Below are 22,869 nucleotides of genomic sequence, written 5' to 3'. Positions count from 1 at the left end.
AAAAAATTCCAAAAAAGAATCCTGATTGATAATCTTTCGAGAGCTTACTCTCAATTTTCCTTTTATCATTATAAAACATGTTTGATTTTTGTTTATTTAGTTATGCTATTTGAATTTATCAGAATACCCCTGAAATGGATCAAATTGCTGAATCTTAACACATGAGGGCGCTAAAGCACTTTCGTTGCAAAGAAATGTCGATCGATGATGATGGCGCGCTTTGTTTTTTTTAAAGCGGCGCGAATAACCATGGTAACAAAGTGATGAAGACAACCTGAATAACCATTCTGTATCCATATTTTTAAATTTTATAATGATTGTCAACGCCTTGTCAATTTTGCATTGCTCCGCCCACTCTACCTCTCCGTCAGTTAAGTTAGGCCTTCCTTCTATCCAGACGAAGACTCAAAATCACATTAAAAAAATCCCAGGTACTCTTAAAAATTTTCGATTTTGGCATCTCTCAAATTTAATTATTGAGAAAGTGTGGTGATCACTGATCTCCATGACAATAATCTGAATAATCCCCGTTTGGCCCTTTTGAGCCGTAAAATAGTGAAGCTGTGCACTGGTTTATTAATTTCCCATTTCTTGCCCAACACTGATTGTTTCGGTCATATTATTTATATTGTTTGACGGTTTCTCATGAAATGAAATCCCCTAATGTTACACATCATGATGACTCTACAAAATTTCAATTTAATACATCCGGTTTTTGCCCCTATAGTACCCAAAACGCGTGTTCTTTTTAAGAAAAGTGAGTAGTGCGGAGTCGCTAGTCACGTCGATGCTTCAGTGGTGACCACTATTTATGTGGCGCGCCCTCTATTGAAAGGTCGTCAGGCATGATGTGCGAGCGAGACCACTGTTTTAATTTTGTTTAGCGCGCCCTTTTTCGACAGAAACTTTTAGTCGACAAAAGTGTGCAAGAGGAATGTGTTGCTTGTGTTCCATGAAAACGGAATTTCATTATTTTCATGATTCTATTTGTCGCATTTCATTATTGTTTCGGTAATTTTATATTCGGGATACCGGATGGGAACGAAACGGTCTGCCGTCGACGCGTCCGCCGCGCACAAACCGTATAAAATAATTTGTTTGGGCTCCATTCAGCTCAGCAGGGGCGCAGCAAGGTAAGTTTTATGGGGGGGGGGGGGGGGGGTAGAAATTTCTTGAAAAGGGCACTTGCACATCCGTGCTGAAAACGGTAAACACCCTTTTTTTCGCCGGACACTTGGCCTCTGTAAAATCAAATAGGGAGGAGATATTATCTGTAGATGGGGGCGCTGTTCAAAACAGACGATAATAATGCGCTAAATAAAAAAAAAATTAAAAAAAAGAACTTCCGAAACAGCTGATTTCAACCCCCCCCCCCAAAAAAAGGGGCACGACTTTTTTTAAGGGCACTTGATCAGAGAAAAGGCTCTTGTTGAAAGAACTCTTTACACTTATTGGGGGGGAGGGGGTAAGCACTGGTGAACAAAAATAATACATGTCCGTAAATACAACCCCCCCCCCCCAAAAAAAAGCTGGCTACGCCTACGCCCTGCTGCTCTGACTGATGTTTGCAAACAAAGAGAGCTCATATTGACCAACGGGGGAAAAAAGTACTGGTACTTTTTTTAAATGGCACAAAAGGTAACGAATTTCGTGGATCGATAAAAAGAAGACACTCGGCCGAGGCTGGGCAAAGAGCACAAAAGTTTCTATCACGGCTAGTTAATATCCAAAGTCACAACGATCAAATTCGGAATGTGCCTTTAGTTAATGTTAGTTATACATACAAGGTACTCGAAATATAAATCTGCAATTTTTGTACTAGAAGACATGCAGCTGTCACCGAAACTGAACATATCCATAATTTGGGAATAAAAGAACTGTGAACTGACGTGTGGTTGATATTGGCAAAAGATAGAGTGTCCAGATACCTTATGAAGTTTTACGTCGTGGGGTGAATTATCGATTAGTCTGTTTCGGTAAATGCACTATGAAATGTCGGTATCGATTTTTCAGTGTTCACGACATGAAGAGTTCGTTGAGAATTGTAGCGGGAAAAAGCCTGGGCATACTTTACATACACGGGCAATGACCGCATTACGTCATCGCCTTACCAGCTTTTTAAAATTCATTTTGTGAAGCCTTACAAACACACTGCTTAAATTTAGCAGCTAAATCATTACAATTTGATAAAGTAACAAAGAATCAATGAATAAAATGCTTTTTGAAGATTAAACCATTCGATCATACCTGATCAAACTGTGGCGCATGACGTCAATCGAACTTTGTTTGGTTTGCAACTAAATCGATTTGACAATTTAATCGGAAGTTTACTCCAAGTCGCATTATAATAATTCTATTAATTATTTGGAAAAATAATAATAGGAAAGTGTCTACGTGCTGGAGGTAGTCAGGTAGGGGGTGCTTTCCCCGTTGTGATGGGGAACTCGCAGCCAAAACACAGCCAAACAATGCCTGCTGGACCACCGCGGTACTGCCACACAAAAGATAAACTAGGAACATTGCCAACTTTGTTTCACACAAAAAGAATCGGGGGACCACTACCGTACAAAAACGCGGAGTGGGACCACTGAACAAAGGGTGGAATTGTTCGCGTATTATACCTATTAACGAGACTAAAGTGGGTCAGTGCCTTGGCGTGGGTAATTTCTCTGAACTACTTTTCCAACTCAAAGCCTCAAGTGTTTAAACTTTAAACCAATCTTTAAAACGATACCCGAGATAATTTAATAAGTAATGTAATCAACGGACATACTCGGTCAAAGAAGAAGCATCAACAAAATCTTCTTTTTTTTCTTCTTGTAAATTTATTTATAACGTGGATGGAAGGTGGCTATTTATATGAAACAAAATAACAGAGAGCAATCTACACTGTACAAATCCCAACTTTTATAATATAACCGATATTCTTCACTTTTATACATAGTAGGCGTTTATATAAGCTGGTACCTTAACAACTCGGACAAAAGAGAAGAATTTTATTTGCCAGCTCAAGGCTCCGTAAAATGTAACTCGGCTAGCAGAGAAAATTCTCGATTGGGAATTTCAGGAGTCTTTTTTTCAATGAAGTTTGTGAAACGACCATAGAAATTAGAATTATTGTCTAAGTTAGGTACCAAAACATGTGAAGTGCATATGGTTGGATTTACGGTTAACATTCAGCAAAAACACGAAACATTTACAACACATTAAACGAGATTTCTCGCATTATTGTGGTCAGCAATTCTCAAACACCACATGACATATTTCTACCAGCATAAAATTCTGTTCCTGCATATTGCGGTTTTGACATAAATTGTACAACTTCCGAGATTTTACGAAGTGGTTTTTTTTTCAAAAAAGGAGGGTATCAACGTTTATAGTGTGCTTCAGAAATGCAAATTGTACCCTTATGATTAAGCACAATGCACACAAGTGACATTGAATGTGCTTTGAAGCAGAAGCCGTAAAATCTGCAAATCTTCAAGGATCAATTTTTACTACACACACTTGGAATTACGACAGTTAAAACCGACTGAACGGAACACGGTACGTTTGGATTGTGCCATAAATGACCCGGACTACTTTTCATAATTCTATGTCTACACTGCTGCAGTCTGGGTACTAGACGTTTCAATTACCTAATGATGGTTAACAATTAAAGGCAGTTCGGTTTTTTCCCTACCATTTGAGCACATTAACTTTTCAAAAATGCTACAACCTTAAACTACGCATAATCAGAAACGTTGCATCCAATTTTTTTTCAAGTTTATAAAAACAACTTTGACACTGCCAACGGACTCGTGCGTGTACAGTCAAACGTACCTCTTACATTGGTATCACAATAAATAAGCACAATTCTCTTCACAAAATGCGGCACAACATTGCTTTGCTTTTCCCTACAATAGTCAAAAAATGCTCAGGAAAATGATCATTTACATCCAAACACTGTGTATCAAATATCTTTGTACATATAAACAGACCTTTGGAATCGCTTCTTGAAATGTATAACCCTTTGTTTTCGCTCAGAACTTAAATGTCATTGTTTTCCCAACTGAACATTCAAGTTGATAATTTCGACATGAAAAGTGCAAATTAATTTCAACACAAAGTATTGATTTCAAGTGGACTGAATTGAAGAAAAAAACCAAATCGCCTAAAAATACCAAACAGAAATGTTCTTGGATGTAAAAGTGCACTTTCTTCTTACATTGAATCCTACATCACATTTCTAAATAAATATAAGACTATTACAACATCAAAATCAGAAACAAAGAAACATAAATTAAAATACTTTCTTTTCCTCTCTGGCTAGTTGGTCTTACTAATCGCATCATTCGGAGCGAGCAGAGAAAACTCTTTTCTGGGTAATTTCTATCATCAAATGAAACAAAAAAAAAACTGAAAAATGTCCTGAATAAACAAACAAAAAATACATCTGTTTTTGCTTGGTTATGAATAAAGTAAAATCTTCATCCTTTTCGGAATTATCTGAGCTGCTTAAAATTAACTTTCTTGGCCTCTTCACAGAGAGGATAACTTTGTAGGGGGAAAAATGAAGGGAAAAAAAAGAGAGAAAAGAATAAAACAGACCCAGGTCTAAATATTTTTGGAGTTATTATATACAGCCATCGGAATGATGAACTCCCTCATGAAAAGATGTTGCAAACTTTCAAAAGTGAAGATATTTCTGCTTGTTTTTGAACAGCCAGTCCAGAAACATTGCTGCTTCACCTCCGAGAATTCCAACGTTTACAAACTCTTTGTCATATTTAAGGTTCCGATTTCCTGATAAATACAATATTCACAAGTTCTTGATACACTCTTTTATACACCTACATCAACACTAAGGTTCCTAAACTCTAATTCTAATTTTTTTTACTGGTTTTTGTTTTTTTACATTTTTTTGGTCACCAACTAGCAATGCTGATGTTTTTTTTTTAATATGTACCTACAACACTATTTACATATGTACAATCTACCAACTTGAGATTGAGACGTGTATACTTTCAGATGCAGGAATCTCCTAATATATTGCTCAATTTCAAAGAGACTCCTGCAGTCTGTGCACGTCCACAATCATGTACATTTCTACACTAGCGAGATGACATGCAGTAAATTAAAGTACGAAAATAACTTCAACAAAAAGAGTTAAAGTAAAATAAAATAAATACATCTGACAAAATCGTCAGGTTTTTTGTGGGGCCTCCTTCCATGCAGGGCACTACTTAAATGTCAGTTTATACAAAATTATATCTCTTTTTTATAATATATACAAATTTGAGTACATATGAAACAAAAAACAAAAAGCGGTTATATATACATAAGATACGATGGCCTTTCTGGGCCACCAGAAAACAACATAACTTGGGATTTTCACCCCCCCCCAAAAAAAAACTGTTTATCATGGACACGGTAAATAAAAACGACTTTGCATGTTTACATAAAGCTACTGTGTATGACTGTTCCTACAACATATATATATATTTATATCATAAATATGTATATGTAAATATTTGCAATATGTAAAGTAATAATAAATAACAAGTCCCAAATACAGTTAGTACTCGACTGATCTGGTCGATACAAGTACAGGTATCAAAGACGTGCTGCTTTACAGCCTAATCGCTACCAGACTAGAGGGCACGACCGTGCTTGGCAGGTTTAAAAACTGTACCCTTCAAAAAACTGTACCCTTTAACTGCATAGTTTTTTGGACTTTTCAGCATACCACATGCCTCAACAGAAGATGTACTTTAGGATTCATTGTTACTGGCTAGTTTTTTATTTCTGAAACCCCGTCCAAGTGCTCCAGAATGCCAAACAAAAAACTACCATGACCAGATTTGTGTCTTTCAATACTATTTGCCCCAAATTTTAAGTGTTAATATATTTCAAATTTTCCTCCCACACTGACAAAATATTTACATGCGTGCAGTGTTTCGGATATGCTATTAATTACTTAAATCGGTGCATTTTTATCCCACAACTATCTCAGCTGCCTAAATTCTGTCAACAAAAAGTGCTGCAACTTTCATTGCTTTGGTAATATTTCTTGAAATTTGCCCGCTTTTGAATGAGCTTTTCAATTTATTACGCACAAATAATCGTCCTATACACAATGAACACTTCTTTGCATTGCATTTGCATAATAAGGAACACATTTTTTTTTTTTTTTTAATAAACTATACAATAGCAATTCTTGCGCTGGTGCACCTAGCGTAATATACCAGCATTTTATTGTATTGCAAGGAGTTGGCTAAAGGGGGCTCGTATTTCTTTCTTTTTTTAGTTTTCTTCGTTCAGTTCTCCAATCTTCCGCCTCATGGTTAGCGAGTGGTCATGGAGGAACGTGTCATGGTACCCCATCGCAACTCTTCCATGATAGCAATGACGTCAGCGACACCACCGCCCCCAATTCATTTGATACAAATCAAAGTACATTCAACTAAATCTTGTTTTCTTCCGTTTTGAGCAATAACAAACAAAACCCAAAAAAGCATCTTTCAAGAAGCGAAAATAAAAACTCGTTCTGTGGAGTATTTCCTCCCAGTGTTGACTGCACTCTGATGTGTCCAAAATAGATTCCTTTCCAAATAATAAATACATATGTTCCTTAAATTACCTAGTTTCGTCATCAATGCAATTGAAGTGAATTTCCACAAGTTTTCTAGACTATCCTACAAACTGATCTAACATTTTCTAATCTATTATTCTCTACAGACTTTTTAACCACAATTTTAAAAAGTTTTTTCCTTTGTTCAAATGTACAAAAAACGCATCAAAGTTTTTTGCACACCATTCTTAATCTCCATGTGTCACCGCTTACACCCTACTCTAATTTTTTTTTTCTTAGCTTTTTTTTTTTTTATAGATTTTGAATTTCTAATTCTAGCGACAAGTGAAGACAATAATTATTTACAAGAAACATGCCTGCGAAGATGCTGGCTCGATTGCATCAATGACGAATCCTAGTTTTCTTCAACTCTCAAAGAAGGCTATGCTACATCATCTGGATTCATTATCTGTAAAAGGAAACAAAATCCGAAATGTAAACAAAATGAAGAAATCGTCAAAACACTTTTGAAGGATCTTTTACTCTTGTTTTGGGGGAAAATATTACTACCAAAAACTAGAAATGGATCCTGCTAGAAAATTGTGTTCCTCTACTCCCAGACCCTTTGGTTATGTAACTATCCTTGCTTCTTTAAGCATGTACAGCAGCACTGACAGAACTTAACCAAAAGAAAGATCTTATTGCTAGAGGCCTGAGATCCCAAAACACCTGCTGATGTGATCTGGTTAAGAAGCCACCAGCCTAAGGTAAGGGTTTATCAAGTTGATTCCTGGCACAGAGCCAAGTGTGTCCCTGAACATTGTACAGACATTACAGCAAAAACTGACATACATGTACTTGGTACAAAATCAGACTTTTGTAAGATAAGGTTAATCTGTGAGATACTTACAGGCTTGTAAGCTTTCCCTCCTCCTGGGTTGTGCTCGTAAGCGTTAGGCTGTGATAAACAAAACTGGTTTTCTGTCGTCTTGCGGTAAACGGGGTTGTCAAAATGCATGGTGCGCTTTGAGTTTCTGAAATATTTCCTGCAAATAAGAAAAAAAACAAAATAAGAAGACTGAATTAAAATACACTGGATTTTAAGTACTTTTCTTTGTGTACTGCGAGCAAATATATGGACAAAATGGCACCCGTAAGCTGATGTACCCCCTCAGATAGCATAGTGTAATTTTAAATCCATCCAAATTGAGGCAATTGATTCTGTACCCAGAATTGATCAGCAAATTCCAGTTTGTCAACAAACTAACGGCATGCATACTAGAAGTGTGGAAGAATGTGAAGTCACAAGTCACAAGCAGCCATTGTGAACAAATCATCAACTGGCAATATGGCACTCACCTGTAGACAACAACAGCTATGAGGACCAAAACGCACAGCACGAAAAAGATGCCGATTGCAATAGGAACAAAGACGGGGGGCCCGTCGTGGTCTCCCTCTTGTGGTCTTGGTTTCACTACGTTGTTGTTGTCGTCGGGACTTGTGGTCTTGGTATCCGGTTTCAGTATTTCGTTGCTCATGGTTGTAGGTTTGACAATGGCGGTAGGCTGGGGCTTGGATGTGGAGACATCGGGAACATGGGGTGGTTGGGGGAAGGAACCCCGGCAGGTACGCATGTCTGGAAGGAGATCTACGCCGTCAGGGCACAGGCAGGTGTATGGAGCTGAGCTCTCCGAGATATGGGGAGCTACGACGCAGAGGTGAGAACAACCACCGTTGTCGCTTCCACAACGGTTTGATGTACCTGCAACAAAATCACAAACAGCCAATTAAGAAAGGCATTTGGAGCACTGTAGAACATTTATAACATTCCTTGAACAAAACAAGATAGAGCTTGTCTAGTTGAATGGAACTGACTGTTTCAGTTGAAGAGAAGATGAGAGTTGATGCTTACGGTTTGGCTGACGGAGCGGATGGTAGATCTGGATATCCATGGGTGAGTAGAGTGTTGTCAGGAGTGTTTCCCGATCCATGCCGGTGAATTTATTCGCTCTCGTGATGCACTCTCTCTCCCAGTCCGTCCAGTAGACGTGGTCCTCGAAGACGGAGATGGAGAACGGGTGAGGCAGGAGGGAGTGGCTCTCCAGGATGGTGCGGCGGTTGTTACCGTTGAAATCTACGGTGCTGAGGGTGTGTAGCTTGGCGTCGATCCAGTACAGCATCTCACTTGCATAGTCGATGGCCATACCGTTGGGCCACTGTATCTCGATAGTAACGATCGAAGAACGGAAGTTGCCGTTCATGCCTGCCCTCTCGATGCTCGGCTTCTGTCCCCACTCAGTCCAAAACATAAACCTGGAAGTTAAAAAAAAACACCACACACATCAGGATAACCAATCAAAGGAAACTCATTTATTTACAATATCTCAAGGCTGATCTTTGGTAACTACTCTACTATCTTCAGGGAGACATTCATGAAAAATCTCCTCCATGGAGATCAGGTACTGAATTTAATTGAAATAAATACAAAGTTGTTGGTACACTTTGCAAAAATGAAGGAAAATAGTAGACTTACCCAGTTTCTGGATCCACGACAATTGCTCTTGGTTCGTCGATGTTTTCAGTATAGAGTGTCTTCGTGTCTCCTGTGTTGAAGCATGTCACGCCCACCGAGTTGTTACCAGTGTCGGTCCAGTAGACCTTACGATAGATCCAATCCATGGCGATTCCGTCAGCAGTCTCGACGCGGTCCATGAGCGCGATAGGATTGTTCGTGCCAGCCTGGAAATCACCCCTGAAGAAAAACAAGAGACGTTAAACCTTCAGAAAAACTCAAAAACAAAACAAAACCGCTTCAGAAATACCAAGACAATTTGCTGTGGCATCGTGCAGCAATTTTGCACTAGTGTTCAAAAAGTCTCTGTAAAACGACTTGGAAATCATGCAATACTGAGAAAAAATATGTACATCGATGGAAATTTTGATTAATACTTACACGTAGATTTTTTCATCAGCCACGTCAGTCCACAAGAGAGAATCAGACTGAACATCAAAGTCTAAAGCCACGGCGCTCTCGAGGTTGGAGTACAGCGGCCTGTAGAGTCGGGTATGGACGTCGAAGGACCGGATGTCATGTCGGTTGGCGAATAAGATCAGAGGGTCAGGTCCCGTGGCTCGGCAGTGTGTGTTGTGCTCCAGGATGTAGCCGTCGTCGCAGGTGCACTTGTAGTGACCTTCTAGGTTGTCGCAGCGCTGACTACAGATACCAGGGATGGTCTTACATTCGTTGATGTCGTTGCAGCGGCCGTCAATAAGCTCGTAGCCGGAACGACACGAGCAGTAGAAACCGTTTGGGAGGTCGGTACAGTCGTGATGGCAACCACCTTTGTTGACATCGCACTCGTTGGTATCTAAGTGAGTACAAATAAAAAGTTTGTTACAAAATACTTCCAATACTTAACAAATGTATCTACATATCTCCATTTTCATATTTACAATAATGAGCAAGGAAGCGACGACGATAATTATCAGCTTTACAACCTGAGATGTACTGGAAAATAACTGTCAACCCCTTTCCCTGGTTTAAAGACGCGATCTCTTGTCGCTACGGTTCTATCACAAGTCCATCACAACTCATCCAGTTCCAAATCAAGTAACAAGTTATTCCAATCAGCCGGAAAAAAATTATATACATTCATATTCATGTATTCATAATATTCACGTATTCATAATATTCATAATATTCATAATATTCATAATATTCATGCCCGGTTACTTGTGATCGCACTTGTGAACTGACTTGTGATTTACTTCTGACGGGACATTTGATAGGCTTAGGTACAATATCTCCTTCAACCCTTCGGTTATCAGAAAAATCAACTCACAGCAAACGTTGCCCGTTGGTTCGTCCTCCCAACTTCCACAGTCGTTCTGCTGATCACAGACTCGGTCCATTGAAATACAGACTCCGCTGGGGCACTGAAACTCAGTGTACTCTTGACATTGACTAGAAGGTACTGAAAAAGAATGTGAACACAAATTAATTAGTTTTACTCTTTATTATTACTATGATAAATTAAACCCCCAAACTTCCCATTTATGAATTTGAAACTAATCTCTTCTTATATCATCTCAATATGATCTTATGAACAGCGAAAATGTCAATTCCTAGTTAAAGTTTTGCCTAAATTTGATAAATTTCTCAACAAATTTGATTTCTTCCTGAAAAACTTACCAGAGCACCCGGTCTCATCAGAACCATCAACACAATCATGCACCGAGTCGCATTGTTTGGAGCCATCAATGCACATGCCATTGTCACATGTAAACTGGAAGCCGGCGCAAGTCTCCAGTCCTGGAAGGTTGCGGGAAAAAGACGTACAAATTATTAATCAATCAATCAATTAAAACACGAAGAATCAATTTAAGGAAGTTTTTCCAAATCTGACTTGTTACTAACAGAACTTTGAATACTAGAACAATTTTTTTTCAAGGAAATTTCTTAAAAATTACTTTTTTTAGTAAAATTATACTTACTACAATCAAGTTCATCGGATCCATCAACACAGTCCCTATCTCCGTCGCAGTTCCACGATTCGTGAATGCAATCCCCGTTGGAGCAAGCGAACTCTCTGTTAGTACAAGGTGTGGAGGGCGTGGCCTCGCACGAAGCCGGCTCGTCTGAGTGATCCAAGCAATCACTGTCCCCGTCACAGACCCAGCGCTGGGGGATACAGAAGGAGTTGTTGCAGCGGAACTCGGTCGGGGCACAGGTGGGCTCCGGACAACCTTGCTCGTCGGAGTTATCACCGCAGTCATCTTCGTGGTCGCAGTGCCAGCGGATCGTGATGCACTTCTGGTTGCTGCATGTGAACGCGTTGGCTGGGCACGTCACCTCGGCTGCAAATGAACAACAGATCAAATTCAGATGATTATAAGAATCACAGCTAAATAAACGTCTCCATGAAATGACTATTACCGACATCTTGAAATTCACTTGACATTAACATGAAGACAGAACGGACTCAAGCAATTTCAAATGTTAAATTCAATTGTAACTTCCCTCAAACCATCAACAAACACATGCAAAAGTACATCGTAAAACAACCTGTTAAAGCATTTGATGATGTTCATATCAAGTTACCTTATGCAACAGACAATTTATAGAACAGCTGCCGATTTAAAAGTACTTTTTCTGTTACGGATGAAAGATCACTATTTTATATGATGGGGGAATACTTTTCAGCAGGCAGGTCAAACAGAAAAACTGATGTAATTTTTTAAGGGAAGTCTCAAGACAGCCAAACATTGACTAAAAAAAAAAAGACAATTTACTTACCACAATCCATCTCATCCAGGCCGTTTTCGCAGTCCAGATCATGATCGCAAACCCAGCCCCTAGGGATGCAGGTGCTACTCTCACCACAACTAAACTGGTCGGCTCGACAGGTCTTTTGGGCTGCAATGGCCAAAAACAAAAATAAAATCTGAATAATAACATAATCGATTGCTGTATTATTAAGGATATGGTTATGATCATTTTGGTTATGATCATTTTAAATTTTGTAAACCACTCAAACATGATTACAGTTTCACATCTTTTGTCTCTATCAATTTGGTTGTTAAATTGTTTTATTTATGTTTTCGCTTTTTTAACAATTTAGGGCAATGAAAATATTTTATCTAAAAACATCAGTCTTTTAGGCTTGATCAAGTATTGCTTAATCATTATGTGAACAAATGTGTCCAATATTTTGGAAAACCAGCGTTGAAAGTTTATTGAACCACCCCGAACTTGTACTTTTTACCAGCAATTATCCTATTTCGCTAGCACCATTCACACAACAGTATGGTAAAAACACTTGAACTAGCAAAAATAACTGGGCTGAATTGTCTGGGTCTGATGCAAATTTGCTCAACAATCTGGCCAATCAGCAAGCAGCACTGGTGACGGTTCACAAATACAGAACAAATCCCCGTTTTCCCCAGTGGTTACTACTATTTTACTTTGGTGAGAACAAATTCAACTTGGTCTACTTTTTAAAAAAGGTGGATTTTATATGCCATCTTTACCTCCACTGCCCTCCTCCCCCCCAAAAAACCCCTAAAATACACAATTCCAGGGAGAATTTAGACTGAAATTTTCCCATGCACATTTTATTTTCTAGCTGGGAAACTCAACAGGTGTTTAAAATATACAGAGGACTAATAAACAGTTGGTGAGTTTGTTGACATTCCGTGGGCCACCCAACCATAAACTGAACAGCCCATCATGCCATATTTTCACCTCATCTGCATAGGTAAGTGTTATGTAATGTCTGACCAGAAGCAGGCAAGCATAATCATTCTAAACATTGCATTCCTTTTCAAGAGTGTTAACGCCCACACATATACAGCCCACCATTTCTTTGATCTTTTCCTGTAAATTTTCACAGAGTATTAACTTCCCTGTCACGGTTGATCTTAAAAAAATTGTTTAACAAAATTTCCTATTGTGTTTCCTATTGCTTGCTTCAATGGCCCGAGTTGACTGAAATTGTCAATTATTTTACAAAACAATATTTTACAAATTTAAGTAGGGAAAAGGTTAATGATTCGTCCAGTACATTTCAAATAATCCTTTTATTATGTCAACTCTGAGGCAAGTGAATAAGAGTCAATATTCCCACAGCGGATTAATTCCAGACACTAGTATGAATGACCCAGCATTTTGTGTGCAATGCAATGTCCATATTAGCACCATGTACATGTACGTCATACATACACGTACATATAAGGTATACTCTACTAAAATCCCCTACAAAGGATTTGCATTTTTTGTAAAGGTACAGCCGACAAAAGCACCTGGCCCGACCAGGCAGCTCATTACGAATATCAATAGAGCTGGAATTTATGCGCAAGAACGACTAACAAAAGGGCTTGCAAACTTTTCATTTCTTTCCCTGAAAAGGGTGCATTGCGGTTTGAGTGCCCTGCAGGTTGGGATTGTGGGATTCTTTTCAAAATGCCCAACCATGGAAACTGTCTGAAAAACTTCCTCAAAACTCTTCACATAGTGAATACTTTCCAATCTGATTACATTGTGTAGTAAATGAAATGGAACTTTTTCCACAGAACAGGTCAATATTATAAACCTTAAGTTTAACAAATTTGTTCAGTAATTCCTGGTCAAAATTCAGGCTAGATTTTGAAAACCTTGAAACGCAATTTATTTTGTAAGTGGCCAGACATCATGCCATTCCACAACTAGCTGGGAAACTCATCACGAGTGACCTTAACAGAGCCAGCCCCCTTAGACAGACTAGCCTGGGAACGTCATTGAGTTGCAGTAATGGCATTTAAATTAGTTGTAGAAGTGCGTTGGGCTAGGGTCAGACTTTTTATGTATGCAGGTAGATGGGGTGACCAAGAGGAAATTAGAAAGGAAAAAAAAATAGGTGACCAGGAAAATATTCCAAACCATATTCCTCAGAATAAACCATCTTCCAGGAAGATTTCTTTTTTAATTTATGGGAACGGGAAATGAATGTGCTATTTTAGTGTTAATTTTCAATGAGGAGAATTATACGGAATGACCAATCTGCTAGCAAGTAGCAACTATCTATGCATTTATGAAACTAGTGAAACAGCAAGTTTTGACCAAACAACCAATGTTCCTAGTTACTTGCTGGGAAAAATTATATGATCACTTTCCATCATTTATTGAAATGTATTATTAAGTCACAAAGTTCAAAAGTTTAACCTGAAATCCATTTCGAGAAAGAACAGGAAACCGGCGCACAATACATCTTTGGTAGTTTGGTTCCATTTTTTATCAAACCGGAAACCCACAGATCCCAAATTTTATGGAGTTTTGAATTTATTAAGCAAAGCAAGTCAACCGTTTATTAACATTTCCAATCGGTTTGGCAGAATTTTGCCACCATACCCTTTTAAAAGGTTGAGTTTTGTGACCCAAAGCTTCCATCGGTATGCGTTTCCCCCTTGCGGCCTCTCAATGTAAAAGGGTCTAGGGGAGACAGGTTCATTTCCAGGGTAAGGTGAGCTCGGTAGGTCAAACGTCACCAGGGGGCATCGAAAGAGGCCTAATTCTTCTTCCGTTCACGATGGGACATTTGCACAAAAACAGGTTTTTCAGTTTTCCCTCAAGTTGGACTTTTTTTTTATTCAAGCTTGCTGTTAGCAATGAGGGGCATATCATGCACTGGAAGCTGTGGTTTTTATCAGGAACACTTGAAGGTAAAATACTGGCACTTGTAAACAACAGCTACACATGTTTTGTTTACAGGAGTTTGAACTAAATGGTTGCAACTATTCATTCCGGAAAGAAATCTATTTCAGATTTTGTCCATTTTTTGACGTGTTCTATTTGGGTTCGAAATAGCGCATACAGAATGAGGGCCTTTTAGTTTCATGTTAAATATTGCAAACTGCACTAAACAGACAGAGATACAATAACAAAGTCAAGGTACTGTACTTTGGAATTTATAAGCACAACAGTCAACATAATTTGTATGGGAGACAATACTGGGTCAAACTCGAAAACTCTGGGAGGTATCAAAACTATCAACAAACTTATCGTCCTGTATACTTAACTACTCGTCCCAAAGCGTTATGTTTTTGCGATAAGATTAAAACATTGCAAATAGAGTCTTTATCAAACTTGTCTGCCCCATTTCCTAGTAAATAAAGCTCTTGATAAACTCTGAAATCAAATCTCTGCACATAATATGCCATCATGCACGTGTTGCTTTTCAACAATTTTGGCATACATTTAGTGGTGCATTTTTTAACAGATTTGATTTAAATTAGGCTTGTTGTATTAGTGCCATGTATATCTGGGGAGTATTTCAATTGTGGGCGGGGAATCGATGGGGGAGGGATAAACCTACCACATCGAGAGGCGTCCTCATCGGAACCATCAGCGCAATCTAGATCACCGTCGCAATGCCATCTTCCTGGGATACAGTGCTCACTCCTGCATTCAAACTCTGTAGAACTACATGTTCTGGGTGCTGTAAAATACACACAAAAATACCAACATCAACAATTTGTTTTAAAGGGGTCCAATAAAATAAAAAAATAATTCTATCAGATCCAATATCCCTCAACATACCAAATTTAACATTAAATTTAAATAATTTACACTTAAATGATTGCATAAATTGTGGAAATTCATTTTCACAAAATTTGCATTATTTTCCATGAAATATATCAATTGACCTTGTTCGGCACGTTCAACCTTATTGGATTTTTTTTTTATTGAGCCACAAGTGTATGAGGCCATACACCTTACAGGCTTCCCACCGCCACTTGAACACAATTCCCAGCGTGTTTCGGCACTTCACAGCACCATACAACGCCAGCATGGTGCAGATATACGTGCTGACCTGTCCTTTAGTGTTTCTGAACCCACGACCTTCAGGCAACCTGCAGGAAAGCGGCCCTTATTATTACAGCAGGTGTGAAAGCGTACATTCGGCCTTGTGGAATGAGAAGAGCTGGCCACACCACGTGGTGATCGCCAGATCATGAATGGCAACATATTTCACTCTGCAAGGACATTCAGTTGGAGTTTGTTTTGCAAAATTATTACCGGAAATTGTTTCCAACATAACACTCAACAAGTCTTGCAAAATTTAAGAAGCTTACAAAGACCAAAATCTCAAAATTAAGTTAAATATCCAGCTTTCAAAACATGTTCTGTTTTTCATTTCTTTAAAAAAAAAAAAATTCTTCAGTCTCCAAATAATAGGTGGTGTGAAATTTCACATCTGCAAACACTGTAAACTTGCAACATGTTGATTCTGCAACACCCTTTCCCCTACCATCCAGATGTTTTTCCCATTTTCTCAACAATTCCCAAGAATACCCCAAAAAATCGGTGAAAATGCACGCTAAGCAATATTGCACTGCCCTGGTCCTTCCCAGGTGTGCAAGAATAGCAAAACGCAAACATCTTTGCCAGATCAAGTCACCCAGCGGTCCAACTGCTATATTCTTTACAAGGTATAAAACATAAATAATAATAACACTCTTAGAAAAAGGAAAGAAAATGTTATTCTCATGTTTCGGCCCAAAATCGGTGTAAATGAAGGGATGCTAGAATTGTTTTCAAACCAAAAACTATTTGACCATGAGTCCATTGAGAATAAGTTTGAAAAATCAATCGGGGATTTTTTTTTGCTTCTATTTTCGAATATTGAATTGGTATTTATAGCTTTACAGCCTTCTAAGTCTTTTGTTTTTGAGGTTACGATAGGGTTAAGGTCACTTTTGTGTCGTCTGCGGGGAACAAAATCAATGGGCCACACCTGTGAAAACAGGAAACAATTCAGCTGTTGCCCTTGCAAACAATTTCCAGGCATTATTTATATAGACAAAGCCTGTTGCTTTTTATGGATATTAGTACCACTGAATGATTTGAAAATAGAGTCTTTGTTGATACTTTGCCTTAAAAAATTTCTATTTCTATGTATTTGCCATTTGATGTCGGACACAATCCTTCGGATGGAATTTAGTCACATTTAAAAAATAGCTGGAAAAAGTACCAGCTTTTCAAGATTTTTATTTTAAATTACGAGTATGATGAAAAATTTCCGCTTTGAAATCATATCCTTCCAAGTAAGTATATGATTTAAAATACCAGCAGAAAGTAAAATAAACAGCTATATCAAATACAACCCTTTTCCGTCCATAAACTTGGATAGGTTTATACATGTCTACTTTTCATCGTTAATCTTTTATGTCTTCAATAAATCAATCCTTTTTTAGGGTTGATTTGGGGTGAAAAAAGGTCTGAAGCTACTTTAAAAAATCAGGCGATGCAACAAGCGTTTTTTTGTTTTGTTTTCATTGTTTATACTTCTCCTTTCTGCGGGCAAAATGAAAATCTGCTGTCCTCGTTTAAGTGAGGCGGTGAAATGAAAACCAAAAAATATTCCTAATTTATTTTCCAACCACAACCACTTATTGGCAAAAAGAAAATACCAAAGCTGTAACAGAAAAGGCTGATGGTAAGTACAGAAATCCAATATATTTAGTGATTATCAGCGTGGCAATTAACTCTAGGCTAAGAGGCAGCCACACATTGGGAGAAAGGAAGAAATTTGCATTTTGTTTGAGTCATCACCACTGTGAGATGGTCTGAGCTGAAACCACAGAGAATAAAGCCTGTGATTGGATGAGGCTTGCAGAGAAGCGGAGAAACCACAATCTAATGGACATCCTACCAGGGTGGATGCTTTTGTTTCATCAACAGGACAACCAAATAAAAGTCTTGTTTCTTGTGGCTCAAAAGACCTTTTTCCCCAACCACATTTATTTAAGCTTGTTGATTTTATTTCATCAAATCTTAACGACAATTACAGTTTGGTCAAAAACAAATTTTGAAATAAAGCCAGAACGCCGTATTATTCTTGCAAGAGCATGAAATTTTTTTCTGACTTCTGCCCTGAACAAACTAGTTCATTTTGATACCTGGCCAAATTGTGCATACAGTGACACATCATGCCATGTTATGACTATGCAGCACGAGCCAATCAGAATGGCCGATTTGTATCAGCATGGAAGTGTGGTCACTAATTAATTGACTGTGGGCACAAGTTTACTATGATTTCAGATGTAGGTCCTTTTTTGGATGAGAGCCATTTAATTACTGAACATGTTTTCACAGGGGCTGTTTCTTTGCAGAGCAACCCGTTCACAAAAAAATCATCTTGGGATTACATGTCCATCACCTGATGCGTGGCAGTGTGGGATACATGAAAGACGACAAGCATTTGCAACAACAGGATGGCTGCTATGCCCACCATCAGAATTTGCCAACTTTCTGTGGCTTTTTATTTTCTATAAATGTTTAAACTTCACAACTTCACATATTATTTAACAAACAAAAGAAAACACCATTTTTAAAAGACTTTAAAAGACTGATGATAGTTTAAGAAGAACTTTTCTGATTGTCTCAAAATCAGGGCGAAACATACTTCACATTTCTGAATCAATGTGACTTGTTTTATCCTGGATAACCCAAGTTTTATTTCGTTCACGATTCCCCCTAATTACGTGAAATTATTCAGGAAAAATGTTCACCTTTTTTTGTGACGGGTGAGTTCCTTTGCTAAATACTATTTTGGTCAATCTTAAATTTCTGTAAGCCTCTTAAATTCACCGTAATCCCAGTACAATACAACCAAGGCATACCACAACACATAGACCCTTTGAAAAATGAATCCAAACTCTCAATAGGTACCAGCCACAGCACCCCACCAACAGGAAATTTGCACAAGGGTTGAAGTATTGCGAGCTGTTCCCACAATAAACACCATGCATGGGTTCCTTTTTATGTAAATAGGGTGTGAGGAACCACTGTGCAAACCCAGATTTCCATGTAAAACTGGGCGTAGACTTCCGTGGTGCCATGTACATGTATGTAAATAGCCAGTAGTATGGCAAGGGTTACTGCACTGGTATGTATAAAGGTCACAGTGAAGCCGCCATTTGGTTTTTATTCAGTAGTTGAAATTCAGCACACTGATGCTTTTTGAAACTGCACCAAAACCCATTTTTGACAAACTTATCCAGAACTTTTTTAGAAAACCACCACAGGGTGGTTATGGTAAGCCAACTAAATACATGTACTATAGTCAAGCAGATTAGGTATAGGCCCACATATCTCTTGACTTACAATACCTAACAATTAAGCAGTCTACCTAGCCACTGGGTGGGCAGTTTACATGTGCATTACTTACATCGTTTCATTGTTTAGTTCATTGTATATACACTGTATTGTTCTAAGAAAAAGCTAAGAGATTAACAAGAGCTGGTTCTGGGAATAGGAAAACCAAATGTTGAATTGACTTCTTTAGTTTTAGTTCCATAATACTATAGACAAGTAGGGTTAATGAGTAATATGCAAAGGATCAACTGCAGTCAGTTCACTAAATAAAGGTTAACTTGGATTTTGGTAAAACACGTTTGTTTACTCTAGTATTTTTATCTTCAAAATCTTAATGCAGATTAACTTCATTCAAAAAAATACTTCAGTAGTAAGGCTTAAGCTTAAAAGCCATGTTTGTAATCGATCTTAAAATGATAACTAGTTTTAAGGGGTTTTAATTTCACTGTGATATTCTGTTAACAGAGTTTTGAGATTAAACGCATGGGCATACAAATGAATTCATCTGTATGATTCCCCACAAGATTTTTCCATCACCGTTTGCGAGGTCGGATATGTTTTTGGCAACAAGGTCAAAACCAAAGTCCTTAACATAAACTCCTATCAAAACACTGAAGGAGAGAACACAACCCAAGGAAGGGGGCTCATTTATGTAGTATCCGGAGGTCAATTGGATGACTTGGTTTTTCCAGACAGTCAGCATGGAGTCTGCTTAAGAACCTATTTCCTTTTCCCACCCCTTACTCATCATAACAGGGTCGGCAAGGGGGCAAACAGGGTCACGTTTCAGTACCAAATATGGTAAAACTGTCTTAAAACTTTCAAAGTAAATAATTTTTTTATATAAAGCCGAAAGTTGCTTTATTAATTAACAACATAATGACGTTGCATGACTGAGTTTAATTTATAATCAGTAAAAAAAAAAAAAAAATACTGATTTTTCTGTCTCAGCCTGAAATCTGTTTGTATTCTTGGGTTTTAAAATTATTCATCAGTCAAGGAATTCTTCACTGTTAATCCTAAACAAAAATTCGAGAGATAAGCCTTTTGAACAAATTCATGACATGACACAGCATGATACATGAATAATCGCCTGCATAGACGACCACGCCACTATTTACCAAGTCCTGCATACTAATGAGCCAAGCCCATCAGCCCAGCCACCCAGTTGGTCGCACGGCCTCAGTCGATGTATGACTGACCAATCGCATGACACCACAACATGAATAATTCATGACGCATCGCCCCACTGATTCACAAAATGCAATACATCATCACAAATGGCAGCCAGCCAATCAGGGACGCGCTAGTTGCCTGCCAAATCATAACATTGAGTCAACACGCCCGGCATTTTTACTACGACCCTGCAGCATGTTTTTTCCCTTCTAAATCAATGGTGACTGAGTGATATGGCACAACGAAAAAGCGGCCAAGCCCATAAATGGAATAAACATAACAAACGAAGATAACATCAACAAAAACCCTTGGAAATTTTCAAAAATGTGAACAAATTCGAAACATTTCAAACCGAGGAGTGTGACAGTCTACCAAAATGAATGTTAGAAAAGAGCTTTGGCGCGGCAATTTTGCTACATTTGTTACAAATTGGTTTGTTTACATTCAACATAAATATCAATCTCATGCTCTAGTCTAGTCTACAAAAGTACTTCAATAGTTTACAAAGAGTTAAAAAAAAAAAGGGGGGGAACAAAAAAATACTTACGACAGTCAGCTTCATCAGAAGAATCGCCGCAATCGTCTTCCTGGTCACAAGTCCAAATTTGTGGGATACATTTTCCGTTCCCGCACTTGAATTGGTCGGGTCCACATTGACCTAAAAACAAGATTAAATGTGTTGGTTACAACGTGGACAATGTGTTTGAAGTTGATTTATCATGTTGAATTATGAAATGTGACGAAAAGGGGACAGGTACACAGCCGAATGACAAGGGAAAACCTGCCAACAGTGAACCGTCGCAACAGCTTTGGCAAGATGCCCAACAACCGGCTAGGTCGGGAAAAAACGCCGGCCGGCAAAATGTGAAGCTTCATTGCTTGGCTAAGGCTTAAGGCGTTACTTACGGCACATTTCAACAAACCAAACCTGCTAAACATTTTACAAATACTTCATTCAAATTCTCATAGCTTATGTCAATGTAATATCGAGTTATTCGAAATCTAAAATGAACATTAAGTCCTACGAGCCGTGCCCGATAAACGCGACTACTGTCGCGCCGAAATGGTGGGGCCGGCCCTCGTGCACTCACCTCCGCTCGACCCCAAACACTCAAAACAAGACAAAATATTTTGACCAATACTTACTTCTAACTCCTGTTAAGCAGACCACCAGTAACACTAATAATAACGCCGATAGTGTCTTCAGCGTATTCTCCATAGTTGATAAACACACCGGTTGATAAATATAAGAAAAAGTGAAGTATTTCCTCGATAGAATTGAAGAATCCTGAGAGCTCAGAACGCCGTGGTTCAGTCCTAAGTCGTATCGTGTATTCTGAATATGCGTACGGACCATGCACCGTAGTAATGTTTTGGAATGACGTCACACACTCGTGCGTAACTGTTTGCCGCGCCGCGCACTATCGAATGGGACTTGGTACTCTGCCAAGATAAGCAGGGAACCACGCCAGGATTTGCAACGGGAAAATTCACTAGCTCCAAATAACCCAGCGATATTTATGCACTCGAGTTTATTTCTAATGATGCACGATGCGAATTGCACACATGACTAACTATAGACAAAATATACTTGCTGTAATTATTGTAAGCCCCAATTATGATGAAATTATGTATGTAATACAGAAATATTACATTCATTTAAAAATGCCTACTATTATAGCAACTGAAAATAAAAAAGCACCAAGAATTACAAATTGTACTAGAGGCTAACTTACAAACACACAAACACTTCCCTCATATACCTCAACGAATCAAATTATATAAATATATAACTAGCCATACCAAGCAGTTATTTCAGATTTCATGTAAAATGTAGGCATAAATGGACAAAAGATGGAACTTGAAGGGATTTTTGGATTTCACCATATAGGCATTTTCTATATTATGAACTGACTTAACTCAATTATTTGTCGCTGTTTAAAATAACTTCCTTCGAGGTTTTTAATGTCTCCCACAATGTTATAACCGCGAATTATTTAGGTCCGTATCGGATATGGGAAGTTAACCATCATTCACAATTTAAAATGTATTCATCACCAAAAAATCGCAGCAATAATTATCGCAAAAATCGAGGAATTATCAAGGAGAATTCAAAGTTTAAGTTAATGATGTCAGTGTTTGATTTTTCTTGAAACGTTCAGCAAGTAGATATCGAAAATCGTGAGGAGTATGCCATAAAAAAAACTTTCGTTTCGCTAAATAATTGTGTTAAATTTCGTTTGCATAAGTAACTGCGGCGCGCGCGACATGCAAGAGGTGGAAATTATTTTTGTTCAGGCCTCACCCGAAGTTTAGAAAGAATTCGACGGGGCCGCCCCTACACCGTGAGAAACAAACTTGGCAGTTTTCCCGGCCGGACTCGGGTCGGCACTTTGTGCCGGGGCGCAGTGAGGGAAATCGCGGTCCTGAATTGAATATATCCGGGAATGGATGGGGGTTATCAGAAAGTTCCGATCATTGTATATAAAGATGCACTCCTTTGCGT

General features: G+C 38.4%; 1 protein-coding gene across 2 annotated transcripts; it reads right to left on the bottom strand.

Annotated features, from left to right (window-relative positions):
* Nucleotides 1-2,930: 2,930 nt before the first annotated feature.
* Nucleotides 2,931-21,724, bottom strand: LOC119722526 (very low-density lipoprotein receptor-like). 2 transcript variants are annotated; one of them, XM_038192694.1, is made up of 13 exons: nucleotides 21,510-21,724; nucleotides 20,911-21,021; nucleotides 15,403-15,525; nucleotides 11,850-11,969; nucleotides 11,048-11,410; nucleotides 10,746-10,865; nucleotides 10,396-10,527; nucleotides 9,507-9,921; nucleotides 9,087-9,305; nucleotides 8,466-8,866; nucleotides 7,913-8,315; nucleotides 7,464-7,599; nucleotides 2,931-7,022 (listed from the first exon to the last, which is right to left on the bottom strand). In XM_038192694.1, the coding sequence occupies exons 1-13, from the start codon at nucleotides 21,718-21,720 to the stop codon at nucleotides 6,996-6,998; spliced, it is 2,781 nt and encodes a 926-aa protein (XP_038048622.1). In that variant the 5' UTR covers nucleotides 21,721-21,724; the 3' UTR covers nucleotides 2,931-6,995. The 2 variants fall into 2 exon arrangements, with proteins under 2 accessions (XP_038048622.1, XP_038048624.1); XM_038192696.1 differs by having other exon boundaries at nucleotides 9,087-9,308; nucleotides 9,510-9,921.
* Nucleotides 21,725-22,869: the final 1,145 nt, after the last annotated feature.

Source organism: Patiria miniata, unplaced genomic scaffold (genome assembly GCF_015706575.1).
Source record: "Patiria miniata isolate m_02_andy unplaced genomic scaffold, ASM1570657v1 HiC_scaffold_15, whole genome shotgun sequence".
NCBI classification, from domain to species: domain Eukaryota; kingdom Metazoa; phylum Echinodermata; class Asteroidea; order Valvatida; family Asterinidae; genus Patiria; species Patiria miniata.
The sequence above is the reverse complement of the archived record's forward strand: the minus strand, read 5'-3'. Positions and strand labels throughout refer to the sequence as shown.